General features: G+C 39.1%; 1 protein-coding gene across 1 annotated transcript in view; it reads left to right on the top strand.

Moving 5' to 3' along the window:
- Positions 1 to 2,945: 2,945 nt before the first annotated feature.
- The window catches only part of LOC310931575 (dedicator of cytokinesis protein 3-like), a gene marked incomplete at both ends in the record, with an annotated part of 80,627 nt that continues 62,697 nt past the window's right edge, over positions 2,946 to 20,875 (top strand). Inside the window, 2 exons of the mRNA XM_083894762.1 lie at positions 2,946 to 2,982; positions 18,726 to 18,809. Coding sequence (XP_083750888.1) covers positions 2,946 to 2,982; positions 18,726 to 18,809 — 121 coding nt within the window. The remainder of the gene's footprint in view (positions 2,983 to 18,725; positions 18,810 to 20,875) is intronic.

Raw genomic sequence — 20,875 nt, 5'->3', positions numbered from 1 at the left:
CATTTCTCCCCCATTGTTTATTTTGCAGGGATTTGCATGTTTAGATTCCAAAATGCCCCGCAACGCCTCCAGCTTTTTTTTTTTTATGTCCGTGCTTGGAACACCGCCCACAGTGTTCCACTTGAAGTAATAGACAGATGGGAGTCAGTCACAGATTCACTGTGATGGAGAGAGATGACCCTCCTGAAAAGTGCCCTCCCTCCCACACCACACTGCAAACTCACCGGACTTTCAATATTTGACCAATCACTTTGTCCAGTCCCAGCTCCATGTACTGAAAGGACATGAAAAGCACTGAGCAGTAGATTATATTGGGTGTAATAAATATGTATTAAATGTATCGCCATCCAGTTGAGGGGTCACCAACTCAAATGACCTGAGGGCCACTGAGCGTCTAATTTACAGCCATGTTTGTAACAGGACCAGTCACAGGTTGTTTCTAGTGATGTATCAGGTTATTGAAGTCACCTGCTGCTGTCCGTGGTGCTGAAATGCAGGGAAAGGCAGGAGCCGCACACAGGTTTACACAGCTATTCTTCATTTGCCTAAACAGCGTTATCACTAAACTTAACCATAACCAGTTACTGCCTAATTCTAACCTTAACCTATAACCATGATTCAAAACTTAGCCCTAAACTTAAACCAGTTCCTCAGAAATGAGCCTTTGCCTCATTAGGATCAGATTCTGGTCTCTGTGAGGATTACTGGTCCTTTGTTATTAAAAATATAAAACCATTCATTTTTTATGGTTCGAAATGAATCTACAAGTACAATAAATAGATTAAAAAAAATTATAATAATAAAGAAAACATACATAAATAACTGATGTATTACTTTATCACTATAATAACATGACATTGATTGGGGGGCAAAGTTTGAGACCTCTGATCTGGTTAAACATGTGTTGTTTGCCCACAGCATTGTGAAATTAGAATGTTCAGATGATGCTTTGATTGCTTTGATTCTTGTGTCGGACGCTGTGCTCATGACTCTTCCAGTGTCGACACTCGCTGACCAATCAGTGGCCGGCAATCTGTTGTATGTAATGTATATTGTACATTAATAATATATATTTTAAGTAATGTATATTTTTTATATATATTTCTCATACCCTCATCTGTATATGCATCGGTGCTACTGCAAACATACACTTTTCATCTGCGCTGTGTTAATTTTCTTCTTCCTGTACATTTATCTATGGGTATTTATAGGTATAGGTACCTTTATTCAATCTAACAAATATTTAATATTTAACCTCTGTTTTTCTGTACCATAACTGCATCAGTTACCAAAGCAAATATCCTCCCAATAAACTTGTTTTCTGATTCTGATTCTGAAGGAAGCATCATGTCCTGAGTACTCTTCCTAAGAGGAACAACAACGACAACAACAACAACAACAACAACAACAACAACAACAGTGAAGTCTAACATCCACACAATAGCAGACTCTGTCTCTCAGGTGACCCTAATGACCCTCTTCCACACCTCGACTCAGGTGAAACCGTCCTGTTGTTGTTTTTTTGTTGTCAGAAGTGAAGAAGTCTCTTGGATGAGATGTGAAACGTCTTCAACACTTGAGCTACAGCTAATGACAGAGGACAATGACGACCTGGACGACTGAGAACCTTCACAGACAACGGCCCAATAGTGTGTGAAATAAAGAAAACTTTTATATCTATTTATCTATGTACAGCAAGTAGTCTTGATCTTAAGCTATTTTGGTTTTGTTTTGGACTTTAATTCAAGTTCACCACACGGTTTTACTCCTGAGTGACGCTGGTTTGGTGTAATTAACACAATAATTAATGCGATTTACTATTCTGAGGTGGTCAGATTCAGATCTGGGGCTTCATAAAGGCTTGGGCCGGCCCTGTATGTGTGTGTGTGTTGTGTTGTGTTGTGTGTGATGACTGCACTATGACAAAGCATCAGTGGCTTTGGTGTGGGTCTGTTTCCCTGAAATGACTCACAACCAGGAGGTGATTTCCCAACATGCCCTGCTCTAACCTGAACTGATCTGATTCACCTGAAGCTGTTTCATTCACAACAAAATCAGCAGCAACAGCCAGAGCAACAGAGTTATTACACAGTCCAGCATTTAACAACAACACAACACAAAAAGATGCAGTTTGTGCTTGTGATGGATGCAGAGAGAGAGAGCGAGCGAGAGAGAGAGGAGAGAGAGAGGGGTAGAGATAGGTTGAGAGAGGTGGGGGCACATTTGCAAACGTTTGACACATCAGTGTTGACAAAACGAGTCACGTGACCGCGAAGATGGCGCATCTTTTCATATGTATTGCAGTTTTCTCAGTATTTCCTTGCACCAGCTCGACGCTCCTCGCCACAAAAGCACCAAGATCACCCACTCGCTCGCGCTGAGTGACCGTGGATCAGCTGGACGTGTTGTTGTTGTTGTTGTTTTCAAGTAAAAAACAACAACAACAACAGCAACTAATAAATTATATCAAAAAAATTAGGGGGGGGGAGAAAAAATCTCAGCGCTCATTTCTGTGAGAAAAGCGCTCACCGTGTGCGTGCGTGGGTTTCGCGTGTGATTGCGCGCGTGCGCGTTGCATTAGGTGGACACGGAGACTGCATCAGACTGGAGACACACACACACACACACACACACCGGGAAATAACAGAGAGGAGATACAGAGACAGTGCTGCTTTATGGCCCCTCTCTCTTTCCTTCATTCCTTCCTCCCTTCTCTCCTATCCTCCTATCCTTCCTCCCCTCTCTGCTTACACACACATACATGCAGAGCTAAGGACGTTGATTCCAGACATGATGTAGTCCTCCCTCTGTTTCTGTGTGTGTGAGTGCTGCCTGGATTCTTCTTCTTCTTCTCTTCCTCCAGCCTTCAGCTCATCGCGTCCTTTTTTTCAGTAGCATCGACATAATGAGGCTTTCTCCAGCGGAGGGAATATAACCAAACAAATATGTGGATTCCGACAGAGGAGGAGAAAATCGGAGTTGGTGAGTGAAACCTTTAATTTCTCCCCATTTTCTTTGCTTTTAATTGACTTGAATGGAAACAGTGGTCAAGGATGACAAGTCTGTGTGCACGAGAAAACACCCAATTTGTGTCCATCTACATCTCGCATATGCAGGCTCATCCTCCTCCTCCTCCTCCTCATCATCATCACCACCATCTTCCTCCTGTTGTTGTTATTATTATCATGGCCATTACACATAATATACCACGTATATAGACTTATTATAATGGCTGTTATGCAGCGGCCAGGCACTGTATAGAAAAGGGAAATTGCGTGGGAAGAGAGCGGCTGCAGCCTCCAGCCCACCACCTTGAAGATGTGCTGCTGCTATGCACACACACGCGCACACACACTCATCCATCCATCCGCAGACTGTGTTTCACATCAGCTTCGTGCTCTGTAGTTTGAAAAAAATAAATATATATATATATATATATATATAAAAACATAATGCGTCAGTCTTGCGTTTAAGTCATTTCCCCCCCTCATATATGGAGTAGAGTAGGGTGGGGGGGTGTGCAGGAGGCGATTCGTGTTGAAGCCACAAGGGGGCATCGTGACTGCGCACCTCCAACAGGTGTAGGCTGGAGTGGAGAGAATCTACCTGTAGACAGAAAGCTGCTGCTGCTGCTGCTGCTGCTACGACGACACTAACGCACATCTCTTCTCTGCATGTGTGCACTTTGACCTTTTTGAGGAGGAACACACACACACACACACTGTCAATCAAATATATCTATTGACCCCACTGGGACATTTTCCTTTGGGCAAAAGAAAAGACATCACGCAACAAAGAAGGCCAACATCCACCAAAGCACATGCAGCATGATATATAATATAACACAGAGAGAAAAAAGTTGTACTTGATCTGGCCTTAAAACACCAAACACTGTAAAAACAAAGGACGTAAAATATACTGCAAAATGTGCAAGAGACTAAAGCAAATGTAAGAAGAGCAAACAAACAAGTACTATAGAATCAAATCACCAGAGGAGACACCATTATAATAATGTGGTTGCTGAGTTTCCTGCAGCCACTGTGTGGAAAAAAAAGAATCATCTATAGTGTATACGTTTATTCCAGAGGAGGGTTTTCATTCGGGGGGAATGAGTCATGTCCAGATGCTACACAGCTTGTTACTTGCACTTACTCATGCCACACACACACACACACACACACACACACACACACACACACACACACACACACACACACACACACACACACACACACACACATGCCCACACCTATACACCATGTGTGGAGGCATTAGATTTGTCATGATTGCATCATAAAAAAGGCCTGCAGGATGATAAAACATGAACATTAATGCCAGAATCCTCTGAAACACTGTTGCTGCCTCTCCTGCCTGTGTGTGTGTGTGTAACAATATAGTCATCTAATTGCATCTGATGGGGGGGCTGTGCTTCATGCGTTCACGACGGAGTCACGAGTTGTCTCCAGCGATGTATCAGGTTATTGAAGAGGGAGTTTGTTTGGCTGTGATGAAGCAACAGTTCGGCGCAGCAGCCTCCGCATCAGTGAAGTCACCTGGTGCTGTCCGTGGTGCTGAAATGCAGGGAAAGGCAGGAGCCACACACACAGGTTTACGCAGCTATTCTTCTTAGGACTCTGCATTGACTTCCGTTCCATTTGGATGGCCTAAACAAAGAATTATCACTAACTGTAACCCTAGAACACAAATGTCGGGTGACACAATGATAAATGTGTGATTTTTATAAATATACAAATATTTTTGATTATATTGTGATTATGTTGCTGTTGGTCGTTGTGTACCATCATGCTGTTTACTTACAATATCGAAGGTAGTAGTGTTTCCCTGACCCCATCACTGTTTGTTTGTTTTTTTGTTTTTTAATGTGTTCGGGTGATTTTCGCCCGACATTAGTGATAGAGGGTAACATCAAAACTCAAAAGATCTTCAGTGTGTCCATTGTGGGCTATTGTAAAAACGGGCTATTGACGGGGCTCCACAGAGCTGAGCCAGCTACTGGCATTAATATCAAAAGCTCATTCTGTGGAATTGGAAAATAATTCTACCTATATTCCACACACTCGACCTTTAAGATAAATTTCTATTCAATATATACAGGGTTTAAAATAAGATGGAGTGTTGCCACATGAAATAGTAACAACTGTATTCTAATGCAAGGGTGAAAAAAATAGCAAAATAATAATTTCTAACAGGTACTGCATGTATTGCATTTTAAAAAAACCAGCTTAAAACATGATTGTGATTAAATTTGCTAGTTTCAAGTTTGCGATTTTGATAATGATAGAAATCTCTATACTGTTGCATTTCTTTCACAGCAAAGAACTATTTGACTTAATAGTTTGCTCATTAGATGGAGAAACAAAGTAAAGTCCCAGTAGATCAGCAGTTTGTGAAATACACAGATGAGCCTGTCTGGCACCAACAACAAGCACACACCACATTTAAAGTCACTTAAATCACCTTTCTTTCTCATCCTGATGCTCGGATTGAACTTCAGCAGCCAGTCTTGACTAAATGCCTACGTGCAATGCGTGATTGGCTGGCAACAATTGACGAGCAGTAAAAGATGTACCTAATAAAGTGGCTGAAAAAAAGTGTTTTCATTTGATTTGTTATAATTTTACTATTACAAAACACAATTTAGATTGTTTTTAGAATAATATCATCTCTTTCAATTTAATAAAAAAGTGAAAGTGTAAGGTTGCTGGATTAGCTTAAAAAAATTGACCTTCAAAGTGCTTGAATTTGACCTTGTAAAACATTTGTGAACCTTGGAAATTAGCACATATTCAGCTGAAAGGACCCTCAACAACATTTCTCCACCATCATAATGCACAAAGGCCACATTGCTGCTTCTCCACAGCCTGTTATCATCCCTCCTCCTGCCTCATCTGTGTCATCAGTGACACCCGTTTTTGCACATTTATCTCTCTTCTTGAAATTGCCAATGAATTGTCTCTCACCAATATCACATTATTCAGTAGAGCGATGTAAAGTAGGGATGGCTCATCCCACTTTTTATGTCCTATACCGATACTGATATACGATATCACAGTATACTGATATCAGCCCGATATACAGTTTTTACAAAATAGCACTTTTTCCCTCCTTGTGTCTTTATTTGAAGATGGTAATGAGGCTTTTAGATGATATTTTGGCTTTGAATAGGATTTTTTTTTCGATGTCATTATTCAGAATCATGTCCTTTGTCTCATATATTATGTCTTATATAAAAATGTACTGATGAAACAAATATTATTATTATATTATTATATTATTTCTACTCCAATGACGACCCTCTGTTTTCACAATGTGGCAGCAGCAGCAGCAGCAGCAGCAAGCATTTAGTTAGTGTGATTGCTGAAGTGATGATGAAATTTACGAGGTTTCTTGAATGCATGTTGAAGCTGCTCCTCTAAGCGCAACACTCTCTGAACCCTGCATTACTGTCTATAGCTTTCACACACTGGAGTTTAGAATATTAAAATATTAAACGAATAATGCCATGGAATATTCAAGCAGCACTTTACCTTCCAATCCAATCCAATCCAACTTTATTAATAAAACACTTTAAACCAACAACAGCTGAAACAAAGTGCATAAATAAATAAAACAAATAAAATGTGAGACCTAACAGACCTAAGAACAAACAATAAAACATACAATAAAACAAAAAAATACTGTAGAAAGTATAAAAACAACACAAACAAGTCATACAATAAAACTATAAAAAAGACAATCACAGAATGCCCCACCATTTGATGAAATATAACAGTTTAATAATAACAAAGGATACATACAATTGTTTATAGGGCTGCAACAATTGTTCGATGAATCTATTGGATTACTAAATTAATCATCAAACAATTGATTAATGGGTTAGAGTGTTTTTTCAATTATGAAAAACAAGTTTGTCTGATTTCTGATCTTAAATTTGGATATTTTTGTTGTTTCTTTGCTCCATATAACAAAGTAATCAATAAAATAGAATTAGACGATTGAATCAACATTTCAAGATTTGCGAAACAATGATACAGACTAAATACTAAATACAAGAAACAGGTCGTCAGTGCATTTATTTAATAAAAACGGACATAAATAAGTAATACTTGGCCGATTATCGACATCTACCTCCTCATGGATATGAAACAGTTCTGTGTGTGGTCTCTCCATACATGCAGGCGCTTTCTCTCCTGGGTTTTCTTAATGAGCTCCATCTAAACAGGAAACAGTTGGAGACCACCTCATGAAATGTTAATGCCTTTCTTAGAATCGCTGCCTATTCATTATTTTTTGCTCTTTGTGTTTATGTGAGGAAACAATATTAGTTTGTAAATCACTTGTCGGAGTGGCAGCAAATAAAGACCTGACATTTTCAGGCTATATTGTTCGTGCTGGTCAGCTCTTTCCACCCGGGAATTGTAACCGATTATTTTGATAATGACTCATTGATCTTTAATCATTACTTGTTTTGCTCCTCAATTAAGAAAACATCTGTCAAAAGTAGGGATCAGCTGATATGACACTCAGTGTTGGTATCAGTCCAATACTGCTCAGAATCACTGATAAAAATTAAAAATTCAATTCAATACAAACATCTGAGTAAGACATTAAAGGAGAATTATTGCAGAGAAAAGCAATCAATAAACACTGATTTGTTTACTAGCCGTAGAATATGCCTTTGATACACAGTATATAAATATATTAAGTACTTTAAGCAAGGCTCTTCCTTTATGGTGGCTGCCATCTTGTGCTGGTACATTTCTACAGCAGCCCCAAATGGACAAACCAGCCAGAGTGTGCTTTTGTAGCAGCAATGTACACAAACTAAGGAGAGTTGCATTCTTTTTGGTATGTGAAGGCCACCGTAGTTCCCTGACATCCGCCCGAGTGGCGGGCGGATGGACTCTCACCATTCGATGTCACTTTGAATTACTTGATTCTCTGTATTAAACATTTGTATCCTTTTATCTATAAATCAGTCAGTGATGATTATATTTTATGAACATGTAGAACATCAAAACTGATAATTTATTTTGAATTTGGAAGAGCTTTGACTGTAAATCAGTAGTCCAGAGAGAGAGATTTATCTGCTGGCTTCATCTGTGGCTACATGGACAGGGCTCAGATACAAACTACTGTAGCTGCACATGAAATAATCATGCTGACTTGGGCACCATTATCTGGACAGACAACTCTAAAACCAAATGTGTTCATAGCAGAACAAAGGACGGAACTAATGTTCACTGAGAGTGGGATTGGGCAGATTAATGTAGCCCAAATTAGCTTTCCTCTTTAGTTCGGGGCAATATATTAACCCTTTATGAAATCTCTGGATGAAAGTTGATTAGCCTCATTTGGGTGAACACTTCCTTATAAGAGCCTTGGATCACACAGCTCATTTTAACTGTAGGTGTAACTGTAACTGACACACACACCACTACAACAGCCTAAATATAAATTATACTAATTATATCCGTGAGAAATGCGGATATTATGGAATCGGTCTCGCGCGTCCGCAGATTTTAGCCGTTAACGCGATAACTGGAAAGGCATTTGAGATTAAATGTTCTTGTTTTTTTTATTGGTCACAAACCCCCTGTAGATGATCCCTATTGATTTTGAGCTGTCTACCATTATTATTAATTAGTTAATTAATCAATTAATGATATAAAAACCATATTTTCGCCTGTATCTTCCAAAGTATTGCAGGTATTGGCTTCAAATTTTGCACGGGCATCACATACCACCTGAGAATCATCACTATCTGAAGCTTTATTATTAATTAGCAAATTAATTTATTTATTATGCTAAAAACACATTTTCGGCTTTATCTTCCAGACTGATGGAGATATTGCCTTCAAATTTTGTACAATGATTCATGTAACAACTATCTACAAGTACAATCATTATTACATTGGCTATGATTGGTAATAGTTACATAATAAGTTAACTGTTTAACTTATTAGTGAACACAGAAAAAATAGTTAAGGCATTTTTTCTTTATTATTGAGCTCATTTGGACACATTGAGGATATCATGGGTTTATTTAGCACTTATCATAATATTTATTACATTATAATATAAATGTATTAATTATCATATAAAAAATAGTTAAGCCTCCATTTCTTTATTAATGCATTGAATGGAAAGTTTGAACATATTGTATGCTTTTTCATGAAATTTAATAAACATAATGTATGCTTTTTCATGACATTTGGACACTTTGAAGATATGGCAGGTGTGGTTAGCATTTTAATATTCATAATATTTAACAAGGTATAATAGGTTAACTAGTTTTATTACTTCCCAACTGTCTCAGCTCCCCCCTCTGGAACGGTGGATGTACTGCTACTCATTATCAAAACATTGTTTTAACAATGTTTAAAAATAGCTTCGTCACGACTCCCCGCCGCAGTTCCTTTTATGACTTTGACCCGGAGTCAGACCCAGATTCAGAAGACACTGTCGCTCGTGAAACACCTCCACAACGGACGTTATTCTTCTTCTGCGGTTCAATGTACGCAACCGCACATATTCAACTGCACTAGTGCCCCGAGCTGGAGGATCTGCTGTTCAGGAGAAATGCATTTTACTAACCGGAAGGGAGATCTCGCTGAGGACAAGATTACAATAAAACACAGCGTTCTCAGCAATGGCTGAACTGTTTGTTTCGAAACTTCAGGGCTTCGTAAACGAGGTAATGACGCAGATACACAAAAAACAGCGTTAATTGGAACTTCCGGTCTAGGTCCGCTTTAATTCCTGTGCTCTCCAGTGACTACGTCATGTTATCTGTTTGCGGGTATTTCCTGTCTGTCAAATGTTATGGTAAAGACCCATGTTCATTTTTGAAACCTGCATTTGGGTCCTACATTTTTTCCACTATATTGTCTTCCTTTTTCTATTGATTATTGATTTTATTCAATAACCCCTCATTAGCAACTGAACATATGAATGCTAGTTGATTTTCACAACACTGAGCTGGCTGAACATAGCAATTGCTGCTACTGAAGGGTCTTCGGGACCTTTGTTATTATTAAACTGTTATATTTCATGCAAACAATGCTACAAAGTGGTAGCAATCAAATTGTCTATCAGAACAAACTAAGTCATACAAAGGAAGCATCTTAAAGACTGGCATTCAGGTCTTTCTGAGGAACATGGACATGTCTGTAAAGTTCTGAACTGTCATGACACTTGTTTTCCTGGCTGATAGCCACAGTGGGTGTTAATTAACCGCTACCTTAATTTTCATTAAGGTAGTGGTTAGCAGCTACCGGCTATAACTTAGCCTTATTGTTTATAATTAAACAATAACGACAATGTGGGAACTAAAGGCTGCAAACATCATCAGTCATGTCTGTCTTTCGTGTTAACAGTGTTCATTTATCAGTATAGCACTTTTTTTTGTGCCTGAAAGAGTAATTTTTCTTATTAAAATCCCAGACTGATGCTAATAAAAGTCGACCAGCAACATCACTCAAACAGTGGCACCTTACCTTACCTTACCTTATCTTACCTTACCTTACCTTACCTTACCTTACCTTACCTTACCTTACCTTACCTTACCTTAGCACATAGGCACACAAAAAATAATTAAATAAAAAATCATGTTATTTATGTTGTTTGTGTACCCCATCTTTCGCCCTATGTCAGCTGGGATTGGCACCAGCTGCGACCCTCATGTGGAGGTTAAAGCGGTAGAAGATGAATGAATGGTGTCGTGTTTGAAATTCCAGCCTAATGTGATAACCCTACCATTATTGCATGCCCAGACTTGTGTGACACAAATGTGAGATCAGATATGGTAAAATGTCGCTTTGCGTGCCTGTGTGGCAGAAGTAATGAGGTTAGCAGGACTCCAGTACTCGATGTGTTGAATGCAAACAACACACAACACAAAGCCCTAGGGTAAGGGTTACTTTTTAACTTCTAACTTGCTAGATCAGGGACAAGATGACTGAAGGATGGAAAACAGGACCTCCATGGTCTCCATTGTCACACCTTTTCCTTCTCCTTACAACAAGTTCCGGCAGTCTAGGTGCAGTGCTGCCCTTCACAGTTTGAAGTTCTCTTCCCTCGTTCCTTAACTCCTCGTCTTCATTCCGAGGTCAAAGTCCTTCTTGTTATTCTCCTGTAAAATTTTCTGTGACTTCATATTCTTCTTTATAGACGATTTGCATGAAGAAAAGCAACAATCCTCCCTGGCAGAGGGCCAGTGCAAGCTCTGAATCACAGCTCTACACCACAGTCCTAAGTCTTTCAACAAAGGTCAAAGGTTCTTCTTCTTCTGCTAATAATTACTGGCAGACTGTACACTGAATTATGGGAACAGTTAAGGGACACAGCCAGTGAGCAGTTCAGCGTCAGTTTGTTTTCCGATTGGAGCTAAAGGGACTCAAGAAAAAAAGTTTAGCTGGACACAGTGTCCTCTTTAATAAAATGTTCCCACAGTGGTGCAATTACCACTGAGTTGTTCTGAAGGCAGGGGGGAGAAAGCAGAGGATTTATAAGTCACAATAGTGTTTACAGTTGGACTGGCAGGTATTTGATGGCCTCTTGCTTCTCATCTCTGCAGAACATGTCTCCCTTATGGGTCATTACACAGTCGGCTACTGTATAAAGGAAGGTCAGTATGTAATGTATGTTTTGTTTAAAATGTCAGTGTATTGCATAGAGCAGTAACAGTAATATACTGTATGTGCACTGAATATGGTAAAGAAAAGGAAAAAAGATATCCCATGCTGCCCTTAGGGGGGTGAAAGTGTTACTCTGCCTTGAATATGTTGACTGAAGTACAAGTTGAACACATAGTAAACATTTATGGTCCATTTTTACAATTCTAAATGGTATTAAATGGCTGTGGTGGAGTGGTTTGAGTCACGTTCTGACCAGGGCCATGTGTGTGGGTTTGCTACCACCGTCCAAATAATTTAATAATTTAAACTCTCAGTATGTAATTTGTATTGCTAGTCTCTCAAGTAAAACAACAACAGAAGATCTAGTTTGATTACGTCGTGATGCAGTGTGGAATTGTGGGAATTGTTGTCTGGAGAGAGCTTTTGCATCAGACACGCACAGCTAATGCCTCGTTGTGATCCGTTCATGACAATTACACAATAAATCGAAAAAACAAACAAACAAGCAACACTAGTCCGCAATACTGAATATTTCCTTCCTCTGTCTGATGCTTCATCGGGGGGTTTATCCCCGTAGTTCTAGCTGTCATATATTATTCTTATATATAAGAAAACCAGCTGGATCTGCTTCAAAATGTGCCAAATTCTTCTGCCCCACAACCAAGGCTGGTGTGCTTTTGATCAGGGGTCAAATGTTGTGGCGCACGCTGAGTGGAAACATTTGACATGCCAAGTTTGTTGTGCAGAATTTTCTCTTCTCTTTTTTTACAGGAGATTATTTCAGTATTGGCTCCAAAACCAATAATAATCTAAAAAACCCCACAGTAATAGACTGTAATATAATGAACACCAGGACCAAAAAACTAGACAAAAGTGGCCAAAATTTAAGAAATTTGAACTTATGTTCATGTACATTGAGTCTTCTTTTACTTGATTAAGCTGATTTCTTAAAAAAAAAAAAAAATGTATACCTTAGAATTTCTTATTTGCACACACACAATCTGTGAATTTTACTTTTTGTATTTAACACATCCTTAAAACACACCGGTAGTGAACACACAACACATTGTTTTAACTTGTTATTGGTAATTAAAGCTCTAATATCTTATTATATTATTATCATACAGACAGAGTTAGATGTTTTTAGACTTACACTTAGACAGACTTTATTGTCATTGAAATATTTGTTGCACATGGCTCAACAGTACCTTAGCAGCAGTAGGCATATATATATATGTATATATATATATAGAACATTTGAATATGTATAAAAATAAACAAGATTAAACAGGTTAAAATAGGGTTACCACAGTAGTGCTAGCCAAAGTGACAGTTTTTGTTCATTCAACAGTCTGGTGGCCTGGGGGAAAAGGCCACCAGACTGTTGAACCTAGGTCCTGCACCAGATGCACCTGAACCTCTTAATCAGTCCATGGTGGGGCTGTGAGGTATAGCGGGTGATGTTTCTGGCTCGGGACACACAGCGCTCCCGTGCCAGATCCTGAATTTTCTTAAAATTAGATCATTATAGATTATTTGTCTTTTTAGACAAAAAATAAGAACAACTTCCCAGAAATGCCTCATCACTCCATGTGAGGGTTGTGGGGGGCGCCGGTGCCAATCTCAGCTGACATAGGTTGAAAGGTGGGGTCACACCCGGGCCAGATTGATAACATTATGGTGCCAAATTTTTCAATTAGCTATCAAATATAGACTTATCTGGAAGGAAACCTTGCAGTTAGTATCATGAAAGGTTGAATTGAATGCGTGCCAAGTTCCATTGCTCTGGCATTACTCCTTCTTAGTCTGGCCTATGAGCATTTAAGCCCATCCTCGTATGGTAGTATACAAATATGGTTGTGCATTTGCTATGTGCTTCACATTATAGACACGGAGGTAATCAGAAGTCATGCAGCTGTAGTGCTCTGTAATACACAGGAGAGTATGCAGGAGAGTTGAGTGTATGTGTGTGTGTGTGTACTGTACATGTTGCTGCTCATTAAATTCAGTCAAAGGTCTGTCAAGCCTCTAGGGCCATTTCACGATAACAGAGACGAGTAAAGTGGGAAAACGTCATTGCAAGGCAACAAAATGAAATGGTCTGTTACCTTGAATATAAATATGAATTTATGTGGATTTAAAGAATGTTGGAAACATTTTGGCTAATGTTAGTACACTTAAAATAACACAAAAATAACATCTGTCTTGTAGTTTTTATTTATTATTTTAATGCACAAATTTGCACAATGCACAAATAATATCAGCCCATTAATGGAACATTGGTTCGCGTGTCGGTTTTTCCGCTGATAATGAAACCCGATGAAGTAATACCTGGATTTCACAGCTGCGGCGTGAAAATACGATTGGGAAATACGATTTTTCAGCCTTTAGGAAGGATTTACAAATATGAAACTCCATGAATTAAAAATATAGCATATAAATATATCTATAAAAGGCTTGCAGGCAATATGTTTTAATTCCATGACAGGAGACATGACATGTGACCTAAATTAGTTGGACAATATTGGCATATCGAATATCGATAAAAAAAAAAGCTAATATCCGACATCCCTACCTGTAACTAAAGAAAAAAGAAGGCATGCACAGAAGTACTGGTTAAAGTGATTTGGTTGGACTCTTTTTTTGTAATAATCAGTTTAAAAAACAGCTTAAACTAAGTTAATCTGAGAAGAATTGGTAAAGAAGACAAGAAACATGTCACGTATGTATGTTCTTTGTCCAGGCTGAACCGTAGCCTTCGTCCGCTGTCAGCTGGGATTGCCTCCAGTTGCCTCTGTGGTCCTCTCAGGATGAGAAGTACTGAATGAATGAATGAATGAATGAATGAATGAATGAATAACTGGACAGTGTTACAGTTTATGCTTGTGACACTCTCTCTTCAACATGGACACATTGTTCACAGTGCTGTAGATGTGCAGAGCTCTGGAATAAGACCCCCCCCCCCCACACACACACACCTGGAATCATCACATGAAAGCCCATTACACACTGCAGTGCTGCAGGACAAGAGAAGGTGGTGGTTTTACACGTTCACTCACAGGGTTTCCTATTTAAGAAATAAGAAATGAAACACGGGGTTTGTTCCTTGACATGATTACACTGGTTGCATTAAAACAAAGCCACAAGGGACATGTCTTGAAATGAAGTGTCAGTACATTCAATTCACTGAATGTTTATAAGATACTATGCTATAATATACTATAAATAACAGAAGAATATTGGTGCTGCTGCTGCTGCTGGCAGTTACCAAGTGATGTTATGATGGAAAATTGACTCCAGCTTGTGTTCTCACTTCATGCCAACACAGGGAACTGGATTATTCAAAGACTGTTGTTTTCAGGCCGTCCTTAAAATACACAAATAAATAATAATTGAATAAAATCTGGTAAATAGGTCAGAGAGTAGAACAATTATAATTGCAGTTACCTTATTATCATTATTATTAGTAGTAGTAGTTAAGGATGAACAGATCTGGAAATTCTGGGCACATTACCGATACTGATACTTTTGTATAAATTTTTATTTACCTACTTTTGTGTCAAATAAACAAATCATATTTATGAACAAAAAAACACTGAACAGTAGAATGTCGGTGGTTCATAGCTTGCAGACAGCAAGTTGGTGATCTTTGAGACTGTTTTCTTTGAAAACAAATCACACATGCACTATTAAACAGGTGGATCCAATGCAACATTAAGAAGACAGGTTATTGCCTCCTTATTTGCAAATACACAGACAGTCAACAATGTGCATCAGTCGTTACCGATATACTGGTGCATCCTTAGTAGTAGTAGCATCCATCCATCCATCCATTTTCTACCTCTCTATCCTCCACAGCAGGGTCACGGGGGTGCTGTTCCAATCTAGGTGTGATAGGTACACCCTGGACAGTTCGCCAGTCCAACACAGGACCACATATAGAGACAAACAACCATTCAATCATTCACTCTCACACCTATGTTCAGTTTAGAGTGTCCCATTTACCTAATCCACATATTGCATGTTTTTGGACTATTTGAGGAACCCAGAGAATACCCACGCACACACAGGGAGAACATGCAAACTCCATTCAGAAAGGCCATTGTTCCAACCGGGGGCTCGAACACATGTCTTCTTGGTGCAAAGGCAAGAGTGCTAACCATAGTAGTAGCATAGTATTTTTATTTTTGGAGACCTGGATATTGTTGTTGTAAGTTTAAAGGTCCAGTTTGCAAGAATTAGTGACATCTGATGGTGAGACTGCAGATTCTCTGCTGTTTCATCCTTCTTTGTTGGTTCATGTATCAGTTTTATATGGGCCGAGCCATTTTTCTCAGTCTGTGCTGCTTTATTGAAACTTGGTGGCCTCCGTAAAGCAAGGCCCTTGTCTGAAGTACACAGGGTTAAAGCAGTTACAATGCAGTTTTTATTTACAGTACACACATTCATAAAATCCTACATGTGTAGAATTCCACCAATAAACCCTTCTTAATTATGCACAGGGAATTTAATTACTTTAATTTTAAACTGTGATGTTATAATGTAGGAAATATCAGCTCCTATTTAGTGAGAGCCTTAACTGAATTCTCAGTAAATGACTATGAATGTTTGAGTGGATTTAACAATGGTTAAGAGGACAGTGGAGGAGTAGGAGAGTAGGAGTCTCCCCCCTGTGATGAAGCCCCATAATTCCTACCAGTGAGTGACTGGTTACACAGTAATGCTCTCGGGAATTTAAAATTCAACAGACTGGACTGATACACTGCCGCTGACTAGAAACGTTTGCTTTTGCCAACATTTTCTCACTGCGTGTCCTGTCAGTCCTTCCAACATCCTACGTTCAGCATGTTAAAGTCTCGAGGAGAATTTTGTAGGTTTTGTTTTTTTGAGGATATGCTAATGCTCTGCAGCTTTTAGGCACAATGAAATAGTGTTTTTGTGAAGGAGGGAGGAATATGAAAATATGAGCCTGTGTGATGCACCCCGTCTAACCCCCTTTGCCCCTGAACATGACAATCTCATCTTGTTGTGACGTGGCCTCCACTGAAGAGTTTTCAGCTGGGTGTGAGTGCAGGTTTTTGCAATTCAAATGAAATAGAGGCTATTAAAGATTGGGAAATACTCAGCCCTTTTGCTGAAAAGCACCCTTCAGCGCACAGGGGGTAAAAAAAAAAACGGTGACAGGCAGTCTCTTAAATATATCTATCCTAGATATCTATCCGTCTCTCTCTCTCACTCACTCACGCTCTCCCTCTGATACATATGCTCGACTTGAACTCCAGTGCCATGCAGCATCCATAAGCTTGCCATTTAGAACACAGCATATCCCCGCAGCAGTAACAGTGAAGAAAAGCCCTCCAGTTTGTAGATGATCTGTTGCCATAGTTACCTGAGCACAGGATCTGTGCACTTCTTAACCTCACACAGGCAACGCAGGCGAGCCCAGGCCCCTCATTCTCCTCCTCCTCCCCCTCACTGGGTCCCCTGGCTACTTCATTAACATAATGATTCACAGCAAACTCTCCTTCAAGGGCCAACATTTGTATTTTTTTTTTTATTTATTTAAAAAATCATCACTGTCCTTATTGATATAATATACAGTGCAAGAAACAAAAAAAAGCAAAAAAGCTTGAGAGGATATCCTGCTGTGAAGGCCTTTTCCGTCACCCTACATGTTCTCACCTGGGGTGAGAGTCGCAATCTGTTTCTGTTTATGGGCTGCATGTTTCAGACCTGGTATTAACATCATTCCTCATGTGAGCTGATCACCTTTAGACAAAGTTAAATACTAGTGTTCACACTTGGCATTAAAGTGTGACCTGGATGCATCTCCTGTGACCACATGAGATCAGATCTGGCTTCACATGTCCTGGATTCAATCAACGTCATTGTCTCTGTCCGTGGAACTGAAATTATGTTTGTTACAATTCTGACTGTACAGATGTGTGCGTCCTCGTGTGTATGTGTGAGTAACACAGAGAGAGGAGGAGGAGGTGGCAGCAAGTGAATTTAAACTCTACTCAGTGAAATAAGATCTTCACCCCCCTCCCATTTCTCTTGGGGCATGGAACTGGGACTTTAGAGTGTCCAATTAACTCAATCAATGGGGAGCAGTGGGTTGTGTGCCTTGCTAAGAGGTATCCCAGCCCTTGACCCTTTTGGGATTTAAACTGGTAACCCTCCAGTTACAACCCAAGTTTCCGTTCCGCTAGGAGATCAAAGTAAATAAATAACAGATACAGAGCACTGATTTACTAGTAGAACTTTAAAATAAAATAAAAATATTAAACAAAAGTGTAGTATGGTTTCAGTATTTTCCATGTCTTATAATGCTTAAGTATAACATTGGCGATGTCAAAATAAAACACAGATACTGATAATGCCTAATACTACTGATTAGTGTAGAAAACTGTGAAACTGCAGTGCAAGGACAAAGATGTCAGCTGAGGGGGTGGTCACTAATCGGTCCTGAGGAGGGATTTCATTCGTGCAGATCAGGCATGTGGCCACATGCGTCTTAAAACCACCTCCAAATGTGGCTTCTGTGATCAAATCTGAGGACACATTCATGACAGAGACCGCATGACCTGCATGTGATCAGATCACTAAGAATGGAGGTTCATTCCTGGTATTAGCTGGTCCAAAGACTCCATGATACTGCAAATGCCAGTTGTGACTTGTGCTAAAGCAGCATTAAGCCGTGTTTCTTACTTAGCAGCCTGTGTGGGCTCTACTTTAGGAAACAGTTTATGTAGCATTGCACAAAAATTAGGCCTCTTAAGAATTAATTGCCTATTAAAATAACTACCCACTTCAGTGTGGGAGCTCATTTACAGTTAACTAAGCAGTGGCTCCTGTGTGATTGACTGTGTTTGTATAATTTTATTAAGGAGCTTATTGAAAAAACTTGCCATGCATTAACCCCAAAACAAAAGCTCTGTGAGGATGCAAAAGGGGGAGCACCTAGCTCAGGGGACACACATAAGTAGGTCTTTATCAATATTATAGATCTTGTAACTACTGTTGCACTCTTGACCTTTTTTCCTCTATTTCCTCTCTGCACAGTGATCTGCAACTTCCGGTCTTCAATATGTCAGGCCCTGGTCCTGGAGATTGGGGAAACTGTACAGATTCTGGAGAAGAGTGAAGGTAAAAACAATCAAGCTTCTCATGGGGATGTTGACTTCTCTACATAATGACAGTGTTATTGTGTGCGATTGTGACTAATACAGCAAAACTGTACTGCATGTCTTCAGGGAGATTTTGACTACATTCACAATACCAGGCTGAAGTGACTCATATCTGATTTTTCTGTGCGCGCAATAGATGCGTGGTGATGCACAGTTACAGTTACATAGGAATCTATACTGCTTTACTGTTTATGCTGAGGGTTGCTGTCATGACTGTATGACATGGCAGCAATGGAGGAGTGTAGTGACAGTGAATATGAAATCAGAGACTTCAGTAACTTGGTGATTCAGTTACTTTGTGTTTTCAATCATACACTAATCTATTTGTAGCTATGGAGCCCCAGACATGACATGGGGCAAAAAAAATAAAATAAAATACTAAATACTGAAATACTAATTCAATGTCTGGCATTGCAAGTGTCGTGCTAAGGTAGTTGACCCCGACCCCCATGCTGGGATAAAGCTGTAGAACAGGGGTGTCAAAATCATTTTCACTGAGGGCAACATCAGCATAATGGTTGCCCTCAAAGGGCCAGATGTAACTGTAAGACAGAATAAATGTAACTAAATGTAGGTTTTTCTCTTTGATACAAACATGTATTCGCCTTCCCATCTTTCTTGAAACTGCCTTCCATCTGCATCAATCTTTCTCTTCCTTGGGATAATTTGTGTGACGGGTAACACAATCGTCATGCATTGTGGGAAATGTAGTTATGGTCAACACACGCCTTAAAGCAGTATAGACCTCGCGGGCCACATACAATGATATGGCAGGCCATATCTGGCCCCCGGGCCTCTTTAGTTTGACACATGTGCTGTAGGATATTCTGTGCACACGTTTTACCTATTTCGTACGCACAAATTCATATATTTTTCATGTCTGGGGCTCCGTATGTAGCTGCCTCACTGTAGTAGCAAAAATGTTGTCAGACGACACAACAAGGCTGAGAAATACAGATAGACTCAGTTGACCAGTGTTTTGCGTGTCATTGCAAAGGACACTTGCTTTCTCTTGTGAAAGTGAACCATCAAAAATGATCTGTATTTAACTGGAATTCAACAATGTGTAAGGTGGCTGTAGCATACATAAGGGAGTTAAGTTGCCTCCTTAGGAATGCAGAGTTCTGGAAAAAAAAGAGAAAAGAATTGTTCTCATACAGTTATGGCATATGCTTATTTTTAATTCGGGAGAAGAAAAAAAAACATGACTCATACTACTCATTATTTATACCTGTGCTTTTCCTCCTTCAACCTGTCAAAACTTCAGCTGTGAAAAATAAAAGGCCTAAAGACTGTTAAAGTTAAAGTTTTGTTGTATACAGTAAAATGGTATGCTGCCACATATTGTATATGTGGTAAGATATTACATTCAAATCACAGGCTCCAGTGCAACAGTGCTAGATGTTAAACTATCCAGTGCTAACCTAAACTGCTATTTGGTATGTAACAACGACATTGTTTACTGTCATAGTTATGTAACATATAAGTAATTTAAACCTGATAATAATATTAAAAACAAATTAGTAGGCATAACTTATTTTACACATTTTAGCAGGGAAAGTTTAAATTACTGAGAGTCTCCTGAGAGTCTAATCATTGCTTAGTGCAATATGCTAAACTAGCCATTGCTAATTTAAGCTATTAGCCATTTGGTATGTGAAAATTACATTGTTAACTGTCAAATTTATGGAAGAGGTAAGCATTTACTTTACATTATTATTAAATCACCAATTAATCGACATTACTGTTTTGAAAATGATGACATATTTTGGACAAAAATCAAGACAGTGGGTCTTTTTTTTATAGCAGGTTTTAGCAGGAAAAGCACAGGTATTTCTTAATATTGACTGGTATATTTAACTTTGTTGGATAATGTAAAATGAAGTGCAACTGTATCTGTCGTAAAAACACATTGCAATCATTTTGTTCAAGAATTTTAGTAAAATTCAGTCCCCTGCAACAGTTCTAGTGTCTTAGGTTAAACTCGCTATGGCTAACAAAAGCTAAGGTAGTACATGAAAATGA

Source organism: Microchirus variegatus, assembly GCF_963457635.1.
Source record: "Microchirus variegatus genome assembly, chromosome: 9".
In the NCBI taxonomy this organism is placed as follows: domain Eukaryota; kingdom Metazoa; phylum Chordata; class Actinopteri; order Pleuronectiformes; family Soleidae; genus Microchirus; species Microchirus variegatus.
Note: the sequence above shows the minus strand (reverse complement) of the source record. Positions and strands in the feature narration are given on the sequence as shown.